General features: G+C 38.7%; 2 protein-coding genes and 1 non-coding gene across 3 annotated transcripts in view; 2 read left to right on the top strand and 1 right to left on the bottom strand.

Moving 5' to 3' along the window:
* Nucleotides 1-20497, bottom strand: part of LOC6560183 — a 96509-nt gene extending 76012 nt beyond the window's left edge. The window contains exon 1 of the mRNA XM_032734297.1: nt 20298-20497. The gene's annotated coding sequence lies outside the window, so the exon portion shown is untranslated. The remainder of the gene's footprint in view (nt 1-20297) is intronic.
* Trnaw-cca lies at nt 1970-2041 on the top strand. The gene has a single exon. It is a non-coding gene; the product is annotated as a tRNA-Trp (tRNA).
* LOC6559028 (serine/threonine-protein phosphatase alpha-3 isoform) lies at nt 5940-7178 on the top strand. Its single transcript, XM_001985983.2, has one exon. The coding sequence runs from the start codon at nt 6050-6052 to the stop codon at nt 7073-7075; it is 1026 nt and encodes a 341-aa protein (XP_001986019.1). The 5' UTR covers nt 5940-6049; the 3' UTR covers nt 7076-7178.
* Nucleotides 20498-22907: the final 2410 nt, after the last annotated feature.

The raw sequence follows: 22907 nt of genomic DNA, 5'->3' as shown, positions 1-22907 counted from the left end.
GCGACAAACACTTAAAACACTCCACTCCCAACTCTTGACTTGACTTGACTTGACTTGACCCGACTAGTTGTTGGTAACGACAACTTGGCCAACTTTGGCAACAGCTCTACAAATGTTATTCTTCATTTTGTTTGATTTAAGCTGATCAAGTGTTGCAGCGAGTACTATATACATATATACATATATATATATATATATATAAATATGTCCGTTTAATGCTTCTTTTAAATATTGATGGCACTCAAGTTGAGTGCAGCACACTCCGTTTGACTCTAGTGGCGAACCTTTTACTTAAATGCATTCGTAAATATTTTTATTATGAAATTTTATATTCAGAATTATTTTAGATTCAAATAATTTAGACATGGCATGTTCTATATGTGAAATGTTCAATTTGACAAAGTAAAGACAGCTTAAAATGCTGGACAAGGCAGAACTATTACTTTTTTTTTCCCATATATTTTAATCTTTGTCACTTTTAGCTCCATTTCCCATAGTTCAGTTGTAGAGGAGGAAATCTTTCACCCCAGTCCCTGCCACCCCCTTCTTAAGTCTGGAAGTCTAGAGACATGTCAACCTTCCAATAACGTACTATAAAAATCAGAGAATTTCCTCTGGTTAACCCCAATTACTATATATATATTTTAAGTATGTTTCTAACTGATTTGTTTTATGTGATTTGCCTACTGCAACGAATTGCCAATAGGCGTGTGAACTTGTCAAGTCCGAGACGTGGAGAGTGTAAATTTAACGATCAATTTCCGTTGGCCGTTGAAACATGCCCAAAACATGTTTTAAGGCAGACATTAAAAAAAAAGCACGGCACGGAAACCGTAAAGCCGCACTAAATATGAACATTAAAAACCATAAATATTAAAACATAAAAATAGCCCATAAAAAAGGGCAACTCGACAACGGAGAACAGGCAACAGAAATGCTGTACAATGTAAATGCACTGCTGGAAAATTAATTTCTAAACAATGAGAACAGCTGGAGTTCCACGAAATGAATGCCCACCCAAAGACTGCTGGAGGAGTCACACAATTAGTCACAATGGACGACGAACGCAGCAGGGAAATCAATTTCCACGGCATTGCCTTTATCGGAATGCATTTCCATTTACAAGCACAAGAAGAAAAGCAAAGAAAAGAAAAACAAAAAAAAAAAGACAGATACGTCCAGACTCCGGCTAGTGTATTAAAAATCAATGAATAAATAAACAGAAAACAAACGAAAATCGTTTGCCAGGCTGTGCAGCATTTTCATTCAGCATTTCCCCACCCCTTCTCCTTCCCCATCAACAGCTAATATCTAGTTGTGGTTGTTGTTGTTGTGATTGTGATTGTTGTTCTCTCAGTGATTTATATTTATTTTGGGTTCGTTGTGTGAATTCCGTCGGCAGCTAAAAGCTTTGGCGGCACGCGTCCGCCCAGCAAGCAGGTGCTCCGAGTCCAGAGAGTCTAGACTTAATGAAAGGGAACTCAATCTCATATGCAGCCTGATTAGTCTACTCGTCGTTTTCCAATTCGTAATGCATGTTAATAGTTTGCTAAGAAATGTATCCGACTTGAAACATTTTGAAATACCAAAAAAAATACAAATTAGCCCGAAAACAGCTAAACAGCTAACCAAAATACAATTCTATTAATAATACGCAAAAAAAAAATATAGCTGGAATGTTCGCTTACAGAGGTATTCCACTTTTAACTACAGTAATAATTAGATAATTGCTTTTGCCTGCTTCTCTGCTATGCTGTATGTATCTGTGTGTGTGTGTGTGTGTACGATAGGCACATACAGTTGCGTATTTCCAGCATAGCTTGACTAATTTGTTGTTGCATTCTCCACTCGCGATAGCAATTTGCAGTATCTATTTATAGCACGCATTGCACACACACACACGCACACACACATAAATCGACAAACAGCTTTAGCTCTAGCTGGCATTTAGCGCCAGATCGTTTCATGTGACTCCGTGGCGCAACGGTAGCGCGTCTGACTCCAGATCAGAAGGTTGCGTGTTCAAATCACGTCGGGGTCAATTGTTCAAAGCACATTTTTTGCATTTTACAATTTATTTGCTATTGTTATATTTTATTTGTACTATTTATTTATTAAACGAAATACATTTATCACTATTTTCGTACTTAATTTGATTTATTTATTTGTTTTAAAACTATATGTTTTGTGTGTAATCCGTAATTCTGACAAACATTTGTACATATTTCAACACTGTTGAAGTTTTAACCCAATTGAACCCACAGTTTAACAAAAATGATTGCTTAATTAGCGACGTTTTTGTTTCATAAGCGAGAGCAATTGCAAATGTCAACAGTTGTCGCTTGTCGCTTTTGTCGCATTCAATAAACATAATTACAACAACAAAAGCAACAACAACTGTTGCCGTTTGTTATGTGGGCATTTACACAGGTTCCTCACCACTCTCCCTCTCACCCCACCCCACCACACCACAAAATGCAATGTTTTGTCACTTCATAAAAGTGTTAATTAGCCGCCCAACAACAACAACAAAAACGTAGCCAAATTAATCAAATGCAAAGAACAAGTTCAATCAATAGTTAGTCCAGCGAACAGATATATATAATATAATATATAGTTATATATATATATATATAATAATTCAACATGTCATTTGTGGAGGCAAATGCTTTTTCCGGCTGAATGTGACTGCAATTAAAATGTCAGCGTGATTATTTAATCCTTATGGTTGGCAACATGTAAGAAAGAGAGAGGAAATTCGATGCTTGTTCATCTTTGACGTTTGAGATTGTTATTAATAAATATTTAATTGATTTCAGATTGTGACATTTGTACATATGTATGTGATTGAGACATTGATTGATGGCACAATATCAAATATCCGAGTGTAAAAATGAGGGACATTTGTGACAGCAAAATGCATGAAAATTTCAATGGCAATTCCCACACATGAAATACTATATTTATTGCAAGAAGGAGGAAAAATATTATAAATTACATTAGTAAAAATATGCTTAATAATACACAAACGCAGCACTTAAAAATCGAGTGCAACATTATGATTAATTCTAAACTGTAAACTGTAAACAACAACGAGCAACGCACTTTTAAAACTGTAATTAATAATGGATAAAAATCAAATTTGAAAAATTGAAAACAAATGAAAAACTTCTCAAGTCAAGGAATAATTAAAAAAAAAAAAAATAGACACGCACAAGTCTCGATTATAATCATATTGGATGGAAGCCAAAGTCGGCAAACAACAATTTAGCTGGCCGCCCTTCCCCGCCCCTGCTAAAAGACACTCCTCTATTCAAATTTAAAGAGCACTTGTCATTTGGAAAACAGTTGTAAAAATTCCCATGAGCAGCCCGCAAAACTCTAAAGGCAAATGGTCAACAGAGCTGATGGATTGAGAGAGGAGAGAAGAATGTGGAGTGGGGAAGACAAGGGGAGACATCCCTCATATATACAGAGGCGCATCATATTTTCGAGACGCTCATATAAACAAATAAAAACCCATTAACGAAAACCAACAGCAACAACAACAACTTCTCTCTTTTTCCCTTTTATCCGCACTCTGCTGTGATTAACGGCACAATGTGAAGGGTGCAAGAAAGTAGCGACGAGCAATTAACAACTACAACAATCAAACAAAGCGAGAGACAGCAAGCCTGCAGAGTGGCAGAGTGAGATAGCGGCATAGACAGAGACGTTGGCAGAGACGGAGGCAGAGACGGAGGCTGTTCACTCAGCATATGTGCGGGCAGAAAAAACAACAACAAGACGAGGAACAACAATGGAAATAGCGATAAGCAGCGCTTCAACTGCAACCCATTAGATAAGCAAAAGCGATTCGCAGTCGGTGGCCCACAACTCTCTCTCTCTCCCTCCCCCTCTTTCTCTTTCTCTCTCTCTCTTTCACTTGCACTGCGCCTGGCGAAAGGGACCCAGCTGTGTTTGCTCTGTCGAGCGAAGCGATGTAAAAATAGCGCAAAACTGCAGCTACACACACACAGCAGCAGCACACACACACGCACATACACACGCACACACTAATACAACTTCAACATGCATTTTCATATTAGTTTTTCGTGTGAAATATTTTAATATTTGCTTACAAAACAAAACGCAAAGAGGCGAACATAAAGCAGTACAGCAGAAGTAACACAAGCAGCTCTCAAGTTGCGGGCGTCGCGAGGGGTGCCCCCAAATGTATTTCTTGGACAAATATTCAATCAGGGCAGCAACCGCGCTAAATATGTGGGCAACATGTTGTCAACTTGACGAACTGAGCCAGAGACAGGGGCGTGTGCATAAGGGTCGTCCGCGGGGGCCAAGGGTTCACTTGCATAAATGTAAATTGGCAGCGATAAGCAGAAAATCAATTCTGATAAATTGAATTTGTAACAAGTCAAATCATTTAAAAACAAGTTTGAATTTAAATATGTTCAAATTTTTAAGAATGGATTATTCTTTTTATGACTGCAAATATTAAACAAAACAAACAATTAACCCAAAGATTGCATACACTGAAATTTAAAAAGCCTACTTATTGTTTCTATGGTTTCTATAATATAGTAATCCGATCTCGATGTTTATTTTATCCCATTTTTTGGCAGAATAAAAACTTGCTTAACAAACATGTTTTTCTTACAAGAGTTCAGCTGCCGACCGATCGTTCCTATTCAAACTTTTGATGTTCCATAAAGAAAGCTTTGAACTAAGCTAAGTTCTGTTAAAAACAAGAAATATTTTCTCTTTGCATACCTCTAAAAACATGGCAAATTTGAATAGATGAGGTGGACCATCTTAAGAACTTTGCTGAAATAAAGGCTTACAAATCCATTTCGTAATGAGCTCTAAAATGAACCCCACCAGAAACTACGTCCATGCAGTTGGAACTCTGCGTCAGACTAATCAGAAGACTTTCATGGCTCGCATATAGTAGAAATATATAAATATTTTTGGTATTTGAGCATTTGTTTCATTTCAGTGGTGCAACATTCGCAGAATCCCAATCGCTTTAGCTGCTTGTCACACGCTCGTTAAGCCAACAAAATGCAGGCGACTATTGTGACACTTGGCATGACAACGGCGACAACAACGACAACAATGAAAACAACAGCAGCAGCAACAACAGCAGCAACAACAACAGCAACAACAACAGCAACAACAGCAACAACAACAACATCAACAAGAGACAACGGCACTAAGTTGCAGTTGGCAAAATGCTTAATGAGTGACGGGCCTAAAGCGGAAATCTGCATCTGCGGTAGGTTAGAACCAGGCTGGGATTTGTCAAGGAATGATAAAATAAACATAGAGCGGGGGACGAGAGGGGGAAGAGGGGGGTGTTGGGTGTTGGGGATTGGGGGGTTGCACTTTACGAGCCACCCTTCTTTGGGCCACCCACTCAAAATGCGTCGCTTTTTGCATTTTGTGTCAGCTGTCAAAGCCAAAAGTGAAGTTGCCTTTGTATTTTTTATGTGTGGCCCTGGCCCAAGGGGTGGGTGGCCAGGCTGACGACGGAGGAGCGGAGGGCTGAGTGTTCAGCCCGTGCTGCCGGGCAAAGTGTCCATTATGTTGATTTGGAAAATAAAAGCAACGGATGCGGATGCAATGCCTCAAACAGCAGGGACGAGTGGAGGCAGTGGGTAGAAATTTAGCTGATTGAAAGACAGTTAGATATGTAAATGGTACTTTGAGGCCGAGATTGGTTATAGAGAATGGCTAAGGAATGTCTGCTTGATTGGCGAGAGGAAATGAGAACTGATTTCGAAGCTGTCAATCAGATAACAAAGCGATACGCTACTTTCATATTCACAAGTGCCAACGAGCCAAGAGTTTTCCAATCCAACTGTGATTCCACTAATCAAATATATCTGAAATGTCAACGATGTTGTTGAGTTGCTTAGTAGCCTTAGCTTTTCGCTTCTATTCTGATCAGTGGAAAGAAGTGTGAGATTGAAACGTGCTGCTCCAAATTCCAAATTGCTGCTATCCTCTGATAACAAATAACTGTAGATAACAGCTGACAGCCAATAGAATGTCATCGTGCCAGAAGCAAAAACCCGTCAAGGATCATGTTGGCTACTCCATGAACTATGTGCTCAAGAAGACGCAAGTCGATGCGACAAAGAGCAGCGATCTGATATTCAATCTGGACAAGACAATCGCACGTCTGATCGAGAATGGAGGGATGGGGATGGGCATGGGCAATGGCAGCGTTCACTTGGCGGAGCAGGATATCATGGAGATTTGTAGACGGGCACGGGAAGTGCTGCTTGAGCAGCCGATGCTGCTCGAACTACGGGCTCCCATCAATGTTTTGGGCGATATTCATGGACAGTTTGGCAACATGCTGCAGTACTTCAAGATGTCCGGCTATCCACCGCTGGTGAATTATCTATTTCTGGGCGATTATGTGGATCGCGGCAAGCAGTCGGTGGAGACACTAACCCTACTATTGGCCTACAAGCTGCGCCATCCCGACAAGATCTTCCTGCTGCGCGGCAACCACGAGTGCGCCAGCCTCAATCGCATCTACGGCTTCTACGATGAGTGCAAGCGACGCTACTCAATTAAATTGTGGCGCTGCTTTGTGGACTGCTGCAACTGCATGCCAGTCGCAGCGATCATTGAGAAGAAAATCTTTTGCTGTCACGGCGGATTGAGTCCGAATCTGTTTAGCATGGATCAGATACAGATGATTCAGCGACCGTGCGAGATACCCGACCATGGTCTGCTCTGTGATCTGCTATGGTCCGATCCGAGGCCAAGATCTGTCGGCTGGTGCCTCAATGATCGTGGAGTGAGCTACACCTTTGGTGCGGACATCGTTGCTTCCTTTCTCAAGCGACATGACTTCAGTCTGATCTGTCGGGCCCATCAGGTCGTCGAGAATGGCTACGAGTTCTTCGCCAAGCGGAAACTCCTCACCATCTTCTCGGCAACCAATTATTGTGGCGAGTTTGACAATGCCGGAGCCATGTTGTGTGTCGATGAGAATCTGCTGTGCAATTTTGTCATACAGAAACCTCAGCCCGCAAGACTCGATAAAAATATGAACTGACAAGTCACCAAACTGATAGTTTGTGGTCAAAAAACCAAAATTATAATGTATTTGACAGTGTTATATAAAGTCTAGTTAGGTATTTGTGTATCCTATTCAAATATTCTGATATGTTTTCATTAGCAGCATTCTTGATGAAATATTTGCAATTACAAAAGCAATTATTAAATGCCTTTCCTTATGATGAATTATTAAAATGTTAACGGTTGCATTTTTGCCTTTGAATAATCAAAAATGTCCACAATTTATGCATGCACAAATTAATTAAATAATTCATTTTGTAAATTTTAAATTAAAAACACTGGCAGCTTCATTTGCACACACTGGTAAATAGAAAAACAAAAACTAATTAATTGAATAATTCATTTTGTGAATGGCAATTAATGTTTAATGCAAAGTTTTCGCTTTGAAGCGTCAACATAAATGCAAATTGCAGAAAATCTCATCTGGTTGTTAACCAGTGCATACAATTAATATTAATTTGCTAAATTATTTGCAATAATTCACATGCATTCACCTACAAACAAATTAAATTAATGCAAGTCTAAATGGGCGTTGAGTTTTCACAATATACAATAATTTCCGGGTTAATTGCAGCGGTTGCAGGCCGGCTCAGCAAATGATAATGACTGCAATGATTACAAAAGCGCAACATGAGCGATGGATAAAAGTGAGTGCAGCTAAAATAATTACTAAAGTCCATTACAACATACACAACCAAAAAAAAGATAAAAAAAAGAAAGGAATCGAGTTGTGTATTAAAAAATGAAATGACTGCAAATTGCAATGGGAATCATTTGATGACAATGTCCATGTCCATTTGGTAAAATATGCTAATTTGTGTGAGTGGATGAGCACATATTAACAATAGATAATAAAACCTTGCATATATCCAATGTGGAGCAAGTGAGCACGCCTCAGTCGAGTGAGCTCGACTACGAGATGCCCTAAATGCAGCTGTTAAAGTTTTAGTTTTATTGTCCCTTTTATGCTGATCATGATAAGGAATACATATATATACTCTTTGGGGTTGGAGATGCTTTCGTCTGCCTGTTACATACTTTTGCAGCAAATCATTATACCCTTGCTACCCATTTTGAGTGGGTACAAACTCGCAGGGAGCAATTAAAATACACAAACACTAATCAGCAGAGCAACTAATCATCACTTTAATTAATGTTCATACATGTACATGGCTAAATCTCGCCTCTCGCCTCTCTCCCCCCGTTCCCGCTCCAGTTGAACAATAACAAAACAAACCCTTCTGCGAGAAGTCACTAATCAAGGCAGAGCCAAAGAGCCAAAAAGAAAACAAACTTGCAACTTTGCCAAGCATGCCGAAGGATAGTTAAAGTCAGTGCAAACACAGGACAACAAGGAGTTGTCATGTCCTGGCGCTGACTAACGACAACAAAAGCATATCAGTACAAAAGACACACCAACACAGCCATCCAGGCAAACTCAATGTCCTGTTCCTAGAACAGACCAGACCAGACCAGACCAGGCCAGGCCAGACCAGATACAGAAACGAACTCGACTCGACTCGACTCGACCCCGAGCCCGAAACAAAGTCAATGCGCATAAATTTTGGCTGCATGTCCAAAGAATGAAAGTCAAAGAGTGGAATGAGATGGGAGGTGGGAGGCGGGGGTAAGCAGTACAAGGCGATAGATGCATAAGATAGACGACGACATGGAGACAGGGACATATATAAGCCGAAATATCCACAAAACTAATCTGCAGGCGGCAGACGAAGAAAGTGCAGGCAAGGATTTACATATTAAGCCATTTTTAATTTACGACTTGCCAAAAAAGCTGCTGCTGCTGGTCGAGAGCAGTCGAAAGTTGCTTTCTTCACATGTACACACACACACACACACTGTGACACACTCACACACACACATACGCCTGACTAAACAGCAGATAACGAACGTAGAAGGAACTGAACACAGATGGTTGATAAAGGCGCCAGTCGAGCAAAAGGATAACGACAGCAGGCTTCCCCAATAATGGATGAAGTATACCCCGTAATGTTATTTGCCAAGAGTCCCTCCCCTATTCGTTTCCCCTCCCCAGCCCAGACAAACTTGAGTCCTAACCTGGGCAAACCAAACCGCCCCCGCAAAAGGTTGCAACGGAAGCTGTCCGCCAACAATGACAGTAATAAAATAAAAATAAATCCATGCTCTACTCTCGCTTTTCTTTCTCTCTCTCTCTCTCTCTCTCTCTGTTTCGCTTGCTTGCTGTCTCTGTCACTCGCTTGGCTTATGTCAAAGTTGACATTGACGTACAAGTCCCGGAAGCAAAAAAAAAAAAAACTGCGGCATTGTTTAGGCAACTGTTTAGCTGTTTTTCATGTTGGCCCCCCAAAACTTGAGCGAAAAATTCGCCCAGAAAGTGAAAACTTTCGTGGAATGTTTTGAATTTTGTTTGTTCGTTAAATTGTTGGCCTTGTTGCACACCTGTCTAATTTGGAAAATGATGTACAGCTGACTTCGACTTGGATTTGATATAAATTTGATATTGAAGTACAACTAGAAATCGATGTGAATGTGCATCAAATGAAGTGCTCCTTAAAGTGCTCTAATCAATTTGGGAATAAGAATAAGCAAGCGAAATTTACATTTGGCATTAGATATAATGGCGGTCCATCAATAAGCCTGCGATTCGCCAACATTAAAGTCAACTCACAACAGGTGAGCGGATGGCCTTAAGCAGTGCCTATGAAATAGCAGACAGCCTAGAAGAAGCCATCAATCATGGGGCTGGCTTTGCAACATGGATGAGCTTTAGTTGCCCCTTCCTATCACACACACACACACAGCATATGCTAACGGTAGTTAGAGTCTGCCACCCCTTTTCATGGTGTACACTGAAGCCCAAGTTTCTTTTTATACTCTGTAAACATTCTATTTCTACAATGGGGTAAGTTATTTTTATTATTGCTGGAGTGAAGGCAACACAATCTGTTACTGTGTACTTTGAGGAGAGTTCGCTACTGATCCTGTTTGTTTGTCTACAGTGTCCTGTTCAGGGACTGTGGAGATTTCTAAATATGTTCTTTCCCATGGACATCACTTGCTTAAAGTACGCAAAAGAAGCTGAGATATGTAAGCATTTAGATGCTAATCAAATTAGTAATCGTAGTTGGTCTATTCTAAACTGTTTCATACCTCTTTTAAGCATATATTGGCTACCACTTCTTGCCACATCATTATTCCAGGGTATTCGCCAGTCGAGCTCAACTCTCTCAGCTCCGGCGGACTTACTTGTTATGCCTTTTGTGGTTTCTGTGGCGTCAAATGTGACGCTTTTCTGGGGTTGCTTAAATTTTACTCCACAATCCCCACCCGATAAAGTTGAAGGCGTCGCCTAGCGGCAGGAAATGTTTGCTGTCTGATGATGATGACGATGATGGTTTTCTTGTTGCTGCTGTTGTTGTGGTTGCTGGTTTGAAAATTGTAGGGTTTTCTTTTTTAAGTTTCCTTTTTATTCTTTTGGCTTTTGGTTTGAGACAGCCCCAAATGTCGGCTTGTGGTTTGTCACACACACGAATCGCCTTTATGCGGCTTTTCATGTGTGGCAAATAAAAAAGAAATGAAGAAGAAGAAGAAACGAATACTTCCTTACTGCCAAAATGGAGATCATTGTGAGCATTAATGCGTTTGGGGGTTTCACAGTGATAATAAGTATTTAAATGTGTATAGGGTTAATTGGGTGATTTTACCTTATATTGTATTATGGGCATCGCGAAACGCACTCACCTGCAAAGAGACGCAAAATATGGAATTATGATATTAATTAAAAGATTACTCAAAATAAAAACAAGCATTTAGCATTTTTTTTTTTGTTGTTGTTTTCGCATGGAAAAACCCTCTTCAAAATTGCCAACTTGGTGGCATTTAATTCAGGCCCCAAAATCGACCGCAATTCGCAGCAAGCGTGCTAAAAGGTTACACAACAAAAACAGCAACAAAAACAGCAACAAAAACAACAACAACAAAACAACAACAACAACAATGAAACACAAGTAACAACTCTATTAAAAATATGCCCAGCAAATGATTTATAACCTTTTTTTTCCCAGCCAAGGACAAAAGTGAAACTCATGCTGGAAAAAAAGGCAAACAGAAAAAAAAAAAAAATATTAAAAAACCTTTTATATGTATTTGAAAAAGGCATAACAAAATAAGCCAAATTATAATGGTAGGGAATTATCATGTCCACCTTTTAGGCTTGCTTCGCATTATATATATATATATATATTTTTTAAGGAAATGCTAAAAAAGTGTTTAAAAATTTGGACAGGATAAGCGGGCGCTTCTTTATATGACAGTGAAAAATGATGAACTCACGGCTACGTTGCCAAACTGTGGGTTAGGGATAGATTGGTCGTAATGATGACTTGTCGATTGCTATTGAAGGGCAGAACGATGGCCAACATATATGTATATGTGTGTATAATAAAGCTAATCTTTCAGCTAGATTTTGACTGTTATTATGCCCACATGTTGCAAGACACATTAACGAGTGTATCTACGACAGATGATCAGAAACGAAATCAAAATCAACATTTAGACAAATGAAAAATCATCTCTTTCGCTTCAGCATTCTGTAGGTCAAGTGTCAAAGTAAATTCCTCAAGCATTCTCCATACATTAACAAAAAAAAACGTTGCCTGCATTTGAAGCCTTATCAAAATATGAGCTACTTTCACCATGGTCATTGAATACAGCTGCATAAGAAACATGATTAATCAGTAAAGTAAGCAAAAACAAAAACAAAAATGAAAACAAAAATGAAAATGAAAATAAAAATAAAAATGAAAATGGATGAAGGCAAAGCCAAAGCCAAAGCCACAACAACAACAACAATAAGACTAACAACAAGAATAATAAACAACATTGCAGTTATGGCTCAATAAGCCAACAAAGGCGTGTTTCTGCCTCAAACTCAAACTCAAACTCAAACTCAAACTCAAACTCAATGATAAAGCATTTTCCGAAAAAGAGAAAAACAAAAAATAACCCGAGAAAAACCACAAACAACAATAGACAGGCATGATGAGCACCAAGGGAAACAACAACAACAATAACAACAACAACAACAAAAGAGCAAATTCAGCTAACGAATAAAAAAGGAAAAAAAAAACACAACGAAAATTGAAAAACATTTATTAGAATTCAGAGGCGTGGAGGGGGATGAGAAAGGAGTGGGGCATGGGCCATGTGCGCATGCTAATGAAAATGAGGAACTCCTTGCCCAACCAGGATTACATAAGTCAGGCTCAGGAAAGTGCACACACAACACACACACACTCACACACACACACACACAACACACACACACACACAACAGATACTGTGTTCTCTAATGTCGCTCAGGAGTCCCTGCGTCTCCAGGCAAATTTATGAGGGTTAATAATCGAGGCGCGATTACCCGGAGAAGATAAGCGCGGCGAGCACCAACACCAGTCAGCAATCTACCTATGCTCTCTCTCTCCCTCTCTCTCTCTCTCCCTCTCTCTCTCTCACTCTCTTTTCTCCCTCTCTCTCTCTCTCTCTCTGTCTCTCGGATGAGTGCAGAGTGCGTGGTGTGCGTTATCTTGACTCAGCAAAAAACATTCCTCCATTTTGCAGCAGGCGTTGCGTATGCGGGCAGTGAATAGAAAAGGGTGTGTTGGGCGAGGGGGGGTTAAAGAATTTCATAGTTATTAATTATTGATTATAGAAATATGTCAGAATCTGCATTGTGGATAAAATATTAATAAATTATGAAATTCAATCAATCATGTGATTTTAAATACATGAACAGATAAAATAAATTAAAAATAAATAAATAAATAAAATCAATGGCAAAATGTGAATTGTGGTTTATTTAATGCACAAATATCACATTGTTTAAATAAAACATCTTTTTCAGATCTTTGAGCGCGGAGACTTTTCAAATTTTTGTCTCCTTATAGCAAGTGACTCATTTTGGTCATATCGATGACATTGATGGATGAGGCATTAAGTAGAAGTCAAAGATGAGTAATGAAAATAATATATAGATATAATATATCAAGCTGAGCAAGTCTCCTTGGAACTCACTATAAATATTATTATATATGTGGCTATTATAAGCAAAGCACTTCAAGTCTTTAAGCTTTGCAAACCTTTGCAACTCTGACTATAAATATAACCATTTCAGGCACCACAAATAATTCCCAGAATAGTCATAAAATACCGAGTCTTACATCAAATTTAACAGCTGAACAATAACTAAAGCTACGATTGCTGCGATATCTAAATGGACTGTTTGCCACACAACTCACGTTCGTTCAACAATATGAGTCGACTCGATGAGGATCTATTTCTACTTCTACTTCTTCTCTTTCTCTTTCTTTTGCAGCAATGGCGCTAGTAAAAAACAAGAACTCAGCTCGACCAAGAGATACCCTGAAACTAGCTGTTCTAGTTCTATTGCCAAATATCCCTTTAAGAATATTTCCACAGTCAAATGTAAGCAGATGAGGAAGTGCTCTTATTTCTTATGAAAAACACAGCAACTATAATTTTAGTCTGTTACTTGGATATTTCTTTTCCGAACTGGATGAAATTTTTACCGTTGGTCAATAGTCACTCAAAGTATTTGCCAATATGCCAATAAAGTTGTTATCGATAAATATCGATATTCACGAAACAAAGGCAATTATTGATCAAATCAAAGAAATTTGATGTGCGCGTGAAATACGCCAACTTACTCATAAAATTGAAAGTTTATAGCTTCCATAATCTCTCCTAAAGTGCATAAACAATTCCAATATACCCTTATTTTTACCATATTTTATGGGATCAGGGCGCGAATAAAAAAATTTCAAATGCAAATAAGTTAAAGTCCGAAGTCGGACTTCGGATTGAATTACGGTTGCATTAAACTCTCGCTATCTCTTTCTATCTGTCTCTCTCTCTCTCTCTCTCTCTCTGTCGCTGTCCCGCTCGAAAATAATCAGCATAAGCGTTTTGCAAACCGCAAACTGACCGAATGACTAACTGACTAACTGACAAACATTCGCTAAATGCAGTTTGGCTGCAGATTAGCGCGAGTTGATTATTTACTTTGGCTCGCAATTGTGCAAAGCTGTGGGCGAGAGGGGAAAGATATAGAGTGGACACAGGAGGAGAGAGGAGTGGGGAGTGGGGGACTAGCTAGCTACAAACAGCCGCCGCATTATTATGTTAATGGCAACAAAATGTAGCTGCAGTTGCCAGTTGCCCGTTGCCAGTTGCCAGTTGCCAGTTGCATTTGCAGTTGTGGAGTCTTTCTTGCAATTTTGAACGTTGAACGTTGAACGTGTTGTCCATGCGGGTCGTAAATCTGTAGACGGCGCAAGAGAGAAAAAATAAATAAAGTCTGAGTACCCCAACCCCATTGCCCGTCCCTCGGTGCCCCCCCTTTCCGTGTGGAATTGGAGGCCAGCGTTGCATGTTGATTATTTTATTGCAATTGACAAAATGCAGGCAAAAGCTGCAAAAATGCACAACTGTTCAAAAGTGCATTGTAATTGCCTGAGACGCACAGCTGCGCTCCCCAAAACGTAGCCAAGTCTAAGTTAGGCCAACATCCCCCCCTTCCCCCTCCCCCTGTCTACTCCTTTCCCATGCCACAATCTATAAGCTGCCGCAAAATTAATGTCGCAAATTAAATTGGCGAATTACTTGGCATTAATATAAAAACCAACAAAAAATTGAAGAAATAAAAAAAAAAAAACAACATAAAAATAGAAAACATTTTGGCCAAGCCACGACAACTGAATAACTGCGAATATCTCTCTTTTGGCCAAAATGTGTTGTTGTTGTTGTTGCGGTGCACACTTTGTGGCTCTTTGTGGTGTGTGTCGCCTGAGTTATTTGGGGGCATTCAGAATGTAACTGCACATGGCCAGATTGGCCGCAGATTGTGGATTGCGGATTGCGGATTGCGGATTGCGGATTGCCAATTTTATGCAGTTCGAGATGCAAATCTGTCTTAGCTTGTTTATATCGCAAGTGCAATTGATTAAACCAAACTGGGCTAACTATGCTAACTGATAAATAGACGGCAATCTTATGCGCTTGACATGTTGATAAAATACACTTGACGCCGACTTAGCAGCGAGCAAATAAATAATTATTTCAATTCAAATATGCCAGTGGGAGTCTGCTCGGCTACGAGATACCCTAAGCACAGTTGTATTGCCAAGTTTTCCTTTTGAACATACTTTGCACACCCAAATGTAAGCAGCAGGATAATAAACACCTTTAACTTGGATGTTTCTTATTCGAACTCTATAAAATTTGAAGGGTTGATTGGTGATAGATCAATGTATTCTATATATAAATTGGAAGCCGCTGCCTTAGAAATTGTGTATGTATCGATAATCACGAATCGGTGGCAGTTATCGATATCATAAAATAAACTAAAATCTGCTCAGATTATATGATAAGTTATATTCCAAAAAAGAAGTCTAAGAAGAAGATGCTCCACTCTGCTCAATTTTAATGGATTCGAACTATAAAAAAAATAGTTTTTCAAATAAAAAGTTCAATAAACTTTTTAAAAACCCAAATTTTTATGGCTTTCCGGCTTTAATTGGAGTTTGCAGCAGCAGCAGCTGTTCCACAATTCAATCGTAATCCACTCAGCCATTCCAAAGACACCAAAGTCTCACTGCTAATCATTGACAAACTACAAATTACCACGGGAAATGTCCAGAAATGAAGAGAATGAAAGAAAAATAAGGAAATTCGAATCTTAATCTCAATTATGCAAATCAAGAGTCGCACTAATTTGTTGGTTGTCGTCAGCGTTGTCTGGCTATTAATGACTGAACATGGCCATAAACATAAACATATAGCCAACAACCAGCAAGCAGCAACCAGCTATATGCATGTTGTACATATCTATATCTATCCATCTATCTATCTATCTATCTACCTATCTATATGCCATATGTCATTGGGAGCTTTAGACGCGGACTGAGTCTTGGGCATAAATTAGACAGGCGACAGGTGTAGGCAGCTGTGAGAAGATTGAGATGGAAACATGCCCGAGAAGATGTAGATGACTTTTCACTGATTGTGTAATCACACACACACACACACACACACACAGAGTCAGAGACAAAGGTGATCCCTTGAAACTCAATAGGTTTACTTGGAGTGGGTGGACAAGTTGACTGACAAGAGTTGTCCCTCTCTCTGTGTGTAGCTGTCTGACACACTTTGTTTATATTTAATGCCCAAATGACACTGACGACATCCACCTGATATATATATATATATATATAGTAGTTTGTCTGACTGATAAGTCACGTCCGCATATTTGTCTTCAAGTCTTCGCCTTGCGGCTGACTAATTGGTTTAAACCTTGTGGCTAATGCACATTAGTTATTTTCTTTGCATTTGCCAATTAAAGTAGTCGATTTTTAATTTATTTAAAACTATTATCTGTGCAATGCTCAAACCGCAGCGGCAAACACACACACACACACACACACAGAGAGAAGCATGCCCCATAATCAGTTCGAACAAATCAACTTTCAAAATGGAAGCATCGAAACCGCCGAAACCATTGCAGCCACTGCAACCACAGCAACCACCAAAGCGACCGCTGGCACCACAGCTGCAACTCGACGGCTTTGGAGTTGGACTACAACTACTACAACTGGCTAATGTGGCAGCATTTGTCACATGGCGATTGCCATGTTAACGGGAAAGCGGGTGGCAACAACAAAAGAGGAAGCAGAAGAAGTGCCAGGTAGAAGTGGCAAGTGGGTGGGTGGGGTGGAGATGGGTAAATGTTTTATGAATTAATAACTGCACTTTACGATGCGCTCGTTGATAAATCCGTTTATTTATTTATTTAATGTGAACTAAAAGCAGTTCACCAACATTCAAAAAAAAGTTTCTAAAAAATACAAATATCAAATTCAGATCAACATTGAAATTAAAGTCAGAAAAAGCTACAGTTTCCATTTAAAAGCAACTATTATTCATGAGAGTTATGAAAAATCATTTCTCTCTTCATTCTCAACACTCTACTTAAATAAATAATTAAAGTGAGCAGGAAATAATTATAGAATTATATAATATAACTGAAACTTGACTCCGACAATTTTGCAAGACTTGCAACTTGAGATAAATACGAATAAAAATTCAAAATACAATTTTGAATTGAATTTCGATTTCAATTTGCTTGGCATCGAAAGGAGATCTTTGAGTCTAATTTCGTATGCCAGGTTCATACTCCTATCTTATCTGAATATCTTGGGGAAAGTAAGACAAGTAGCGGCTGTTTACCCAAGTGAAAATTCTGTGGAATTCCAGCACCTCTGACACTTTAAGGTCTCGAAAGAGCCCTTCTCACTCAATGCGAGCGGAAGTGCGTGGAAAAGTAAGGAAAACTTATCACTTACTAAGTCCTACACATGTCTACTGTATACACACAAATACATATGAATGTAAGTACTTTATTTACTAATGCAGCCCACACTGAGTTTTCTCTCGCAGTGGCAAGTTGACAGTTTACACTTGGGAGCAGCAGTTGTCAGCCGTACTTCAACTGTTGCACAAACAGCAAAGCCGAAATCTATACTAAATATACAGACTAGATCATAACAGGAGCGAAGTTTGATCTATTTGACTATTCGACCTCGACGGAGAGAGGAAAACTCTTCTCTGACACTTGCCCGACATGTGAGTGCCTTTCTCTCTGTCTCTCTTTCGGCTTACTCTCTCTCTCTCTCTATTGCCTTTCTCAAGGCAACTGACAGCTGAGAGACAACAAAAACATTCATGGCACATAATCTCTAAGTGGAAATCGGTTTTTCCATTTTTGAAGTGCACCCCGTTGAAAATATTAAAAAGCAATTTCGAATCTTTCAACATTTTGCTGTTGCACTTCGAATTGCGTTTTAATTAACCCCGTATAAGATGGGGCGAGCACTTGAGAAAACTTAAGGTAAACTGTGCAACGGCTGCTTGCCACTATTTGTAAATATTTGTGGTAAATTTGTACACCGTGTCTCGACAGCTTGACAAATGCAGCAAATACACAATACACACACACACACACAGACACACACACACACACACACACACAGACACACACACACACACACACATAGACACACACCTACAACTAATTACTTGCCACGCACTTGAACTAGTTTCTGTTGCCTCAGCTTGAAGTGGCCGCCTAGTGAAATATTTTGTATCTCACAGATGCAGGCAGAAACCTAAAGAAAAGCGCTGTGGATGGGGGGTGGGGTGTGGGGGATGGGGGATGGGTTGCCTTGTCTTAGTTACATATAAGAACTGCGTGGGGTCTCATTTGAGTTGCAGTTGCTAGTTGGCTCTTCAAAATGCAGTCAAAACATCAACAACAACAATCAAATTGAATGAATTACAAATTCTATGCTTCATATTTTTCAAAAGCAACTTTTTGCTTTCTGAATAATATTTTAATTGCAGTGCAGTTGCAAAGCGTGTCTCAAAAGCGGGCGAGTTGCAGCCTTGCAACTCAAAAAGCTAATGAGGCAAAGCAGCTTTTGTTTTCCTTCAATGGGCTTCTAAGCAGGTCAAAATGGTGAAACAAAATTCCGACAATAAAAGTTAATTTTATTTATCCAAATAACTAGGTAATTCTAGCTATTTTCCTCTAATAAATATTAAATATTGCAATATTCATTTTAATTATTTTAAATACATTAATATTTAATAAGTCGTCATTTTTATTTATTTTTGTGTTTTATTTTGTATTTTTATTGTGTTTTCTCTTCTAAGTTTTATTGTTTAAATAATTGAGAATTATTTCCTTTATTTTTATTACACATTTGCGAAAAAGGCACAACTTAGGAAAACTTTTAGGCTTTCAACTTTTGCTAGTTGAAAATGTTACTAAATGCAAATTTTGAGAAAACTTTTCGCAACTATTTACATATATTCTTTTAATGCTGACAAAAGTTATAATTCTAAGTCCTGCAAAAAAAATGTACATAAAGTTTTTCACATATTTTCCCATTTTCATTTAAACTGTTGTGTTTACAACAGAGACTATATAAATATATATATATATAAATATATATCTGATATCAAACGCCAAGATCTTTTATTTAAACAATTGAAAAGTTTTCATTTTGGTTGCATTTTCAGTTCCATTTTAAATAGACGCACGTTCAACAGACACTAACAGCAAATGCGAGAACTGCCACAACAACAACAACAACAACAACAACAGCAACTGCAACAACAACAGCAACTGCAACAACAACGCGTCGCGCGTCAAATATTTGTACAAATGTTTGTACATGGATTGCATTTTCACGCCGCATAATTAGACAACAGCAGCAACAGAAGCAGAAGCAGAAGCAGCAACTGCAACAACAACTACAACAATAACAACAACAACAGCAAATTTAATTGAAATGCAACACAGCACTGAAGCAACAAAAACAACAATAACAAGAAAACCAACTGAAGTTTACTTAAAAAACTACAAATTTAATTAGATGCCAAACGCAATTCGTGCAACAGAAAAACAACAACAGCAACAACAAATGTTAACGGCGTCTGACAACAGGCCCAAAAATGCTAATAACATGGCCGATATGTGGATGCGGGAGGAAGCAGATATCAGTGGCGGGTGGGGAGTGGGGCAGTTACTCAGTTATAACATATGTCTGTAGAATTGAAGGAGGGAATGGGAAAACATGCAATGCATATTCCAATCAGTAATCAGTCTCTCTGCAAAGCGTGACCCATTTGAAATTGCCGATAATGTTGTTGGCATGCTGGTGTGTGTGTGTGTGTGTGTGTATGGGAGGGGAGAGAGGAAGAAGAAAAAGCAGAAACAGTTGTAAGAGCAGTGGAAAGGGTTTTAGAACAACTGTTGAGCTGTCAATAACATTTCAAATGCAGTGAAAAACAATTGAAGAATAAATAAATAAAACAAAGGAAAATATGTTTTAAGATCTGCAATTTAAATACCTTCTCTACAAAATAAATAATTGCTATAGCATAAATAATTGCGATATATTAATTTGAAACAACTTCCACTCAAAATCAAATTACTTTTCTAGATAAATTTCTGCATAATATTTTTGTATTTTTGTTGAAAACAGTTGTCTACTTTTATTATCATTTATATATTTATCAGAGAAAGCGCTTAATTTATTTTAAATAATATGCGAAAGACTCACCTCATTAATGCAATATGCTCGTAATTATCATATTTTCAACGTTAAACTATAATTGTTATTATAATTTGTGTGTGTGTTTTTTTATGCAATTTTGCCCAGCTTCAATTTATCCTGAATTAATTGTATGTTTCTGAATTATTCACATTATGCACACTCTCCCTCTCTCTTCCTCTCTCTCTCACACAAGCACGCGCACACACACGCATACATATGCATAAATCAAGTGGTGTGCGATAAAAATTAATTAAAACTATCAGCGAAAATGATCCGCAATAATAATAACATCAACAAGAAGAAGAAGATGAACGAGAACAACAACAACAACAAAAGCACTGTTAAAGCGGCGGCAAATTACTTTTTAAATCGAGATTCAACGCACTTTGGTCACACTTTGCAATTAGAATTTGTGTTTGCATGCCGCGAACCGCTAAGCTGGAACGTCAGCGTCTGCGTCAGCGTCAGCGTCAGCTGCTATTCAATCAATGCAATACCAATTGGATGGCAAAGCCTAACGTGCAAAACGAAAAAAGCGCGGCGCGTTTAAAAGGTTCAAAGCAGCGTAAAGTTCGCAAACGCTGTTTTCTTATTGGAGTCGACGCTGTGCAGATGCCACTGCTGTTTACCGTTTTATGACTTTGGAAGATTTAATGTTAACAACTTTTAAAGCCTCAACACGCGCTTTTCACATTTCACATTTCGCTGCTCCTTTTTTCGCATTTACATTTGCATAGAACGTCGCGCAATTTAAAAATTTACGTAAAATTGAAAGTTGAACGGGGAAACGTCAACGACGACGACGACGACTGAGACGACAACGACGATAGAACGGCGCTCAGGAAGACAACCGCTCGCGACGAGTTTCGCTTTACAACTGGCGCCTTCCAATTGGAAGCGACAGCACCAGCACCAGCACCAGCAGCAGAAGCAGCAGCAGCAACAGCAGCAGAGTCAAACAGAACTCTAAGCATAAGTAGCGGCATGCGTATGTGTGTGCGTGCGCTTGTGGGTGGCTGTATGGATGCTTCGGCTTCGGCACGAACGGTTTTATGCTCGTGCTTGCCTTCGGTTCGATTAGTCGCTCGGCTGCGCTTGTTGAGAGAGCAAGTAAAGAAGTCGCATGCGAGAAATTCACTTGTGAGAGTTTGACAAACACAAATTGAATGCATTTGTCTTTGTTTAATTTTTTTATTTTACACATGCAAATTTCTATAATTCTTAGTTATTTTTATTGTTATTTTTCAAATTAACATTTCTACACATTTTAAATGTAATTTCATCAAACTTAAGTCATGCAACAAAATCTGCCTGGACTTGCTATAAACTCTCTCTCGCTCTCTCTCTTTTTTTATAGCAACGCCACTCGAATGCCGGCAGACAACAAAACCTGTTTCTCAGCTGCTACTCTCACTGGAATTTGGAAGTGAGACAGCAAACAGCTGTTTTTTGTTTATTTCAAGCAAGCTCTCTGTTGTTGTCTGTTTCGTGCCTCTGCATGTGTGTGTGTGTGTGTGTGTGCCACTGATAAGTACGTGTTTTTATTGTCGGCGAGTGTCTGTTTTTGTGTGCGGGTGAGAATTGACGCCGTCGTCAAACACGTCGTCGCAGTAACAGTCGCTGCTGCTGCTACAGGTATCGTCGCATTTAACAGCCTCTGTTAACAGCACTTTTACAGAAGCTGAAAGTTTACAGTGAAGATTTAAATATTGAATGATTGAAAATACTTTAAAATATGATTTAAGATATATAATTACTAACGTTTCAAATAGATTTTTACCAGAATTTCGACAAATAATCATATTCTCAAGGATGGAAGAATTTTCCCCATCCAAACTCCTCGCTTTATACCTGGTTCTGGTCCACTTCAAGCCAACTAGACAACACTAATTAGCTCAGCATCCAATTAGCTGTTTATGCCTCATGCATAATCCGCTCAAGGCTCGCCCTCCCCCTCTGCGATGCCACGCCCCGTTGACCAAGTCAAATGAGTCTCGAAATCGTTGAAATCAGCCGCACATCAATTAAAATTGAATCCGCTTGGCCAAAAGCAAAATTTCAGCTAGAAACAAAAATATTAGAAGCAAATATTATTAATGAGTTGCGATTTATATATAAATGCAGGACTGAAGCATACCCTGGATTGCGATAAAAAGACAATCAAAGGACAGACTTTGAAGCTAATCAAATTTTAAAATAAAAAAAAAACACATTTTAAAATTGATCTGATTAAGTAGTAATAATTAAAGTTAAGCTACTTAAATATATGTGTAAAATCAAAAAAAGCTACTTGCCTTAATATTCTAGCCGTAGAAGCTATAAAATAGCTAGAAAAACTAGCTCTAAAAAACAATGCCTTTTTTCTACATTGATTTTACAATATTTGAATATCATTAAAAAACAGCTGGAACTTTTTTATATCATTAATACTCCTCTCTTTTCTTTTATAAAGCAGGTGCCTATTGCGATTACAGGGTATATTTTACACATAGACTCAATTTGTGTGTGTCTCTCCCCATTTCAGCGACTGTTTTGGCAAAATCAGCAAATGTGTCACAAGCTGCACGGGAATTCTGCTCCATGTAGAAAGAAACGCATTAATTTAGCTCGTTATGA

This window comes from Drosophila grimshawi, unplaced genomic scaffold (genome assembly GCF_018153295.1).
Source record: "Drosophila grimshawi isolate 15287-2541.00 unplaced genomic scaffold, ASM1815329v1 contig_1367, whole genome shotgun sequence".
Lineage (NCBI taxonomy): Eukaryota > Metazoa > Arthropoda > Insecta > Diptera > Drosophilidae > Drosophila > Drosophila grimshawi.
Note: the sequence above shows the minus strand (reverse complement) of the source record. Positions and strands in the feature narration are given on the sequence as shown.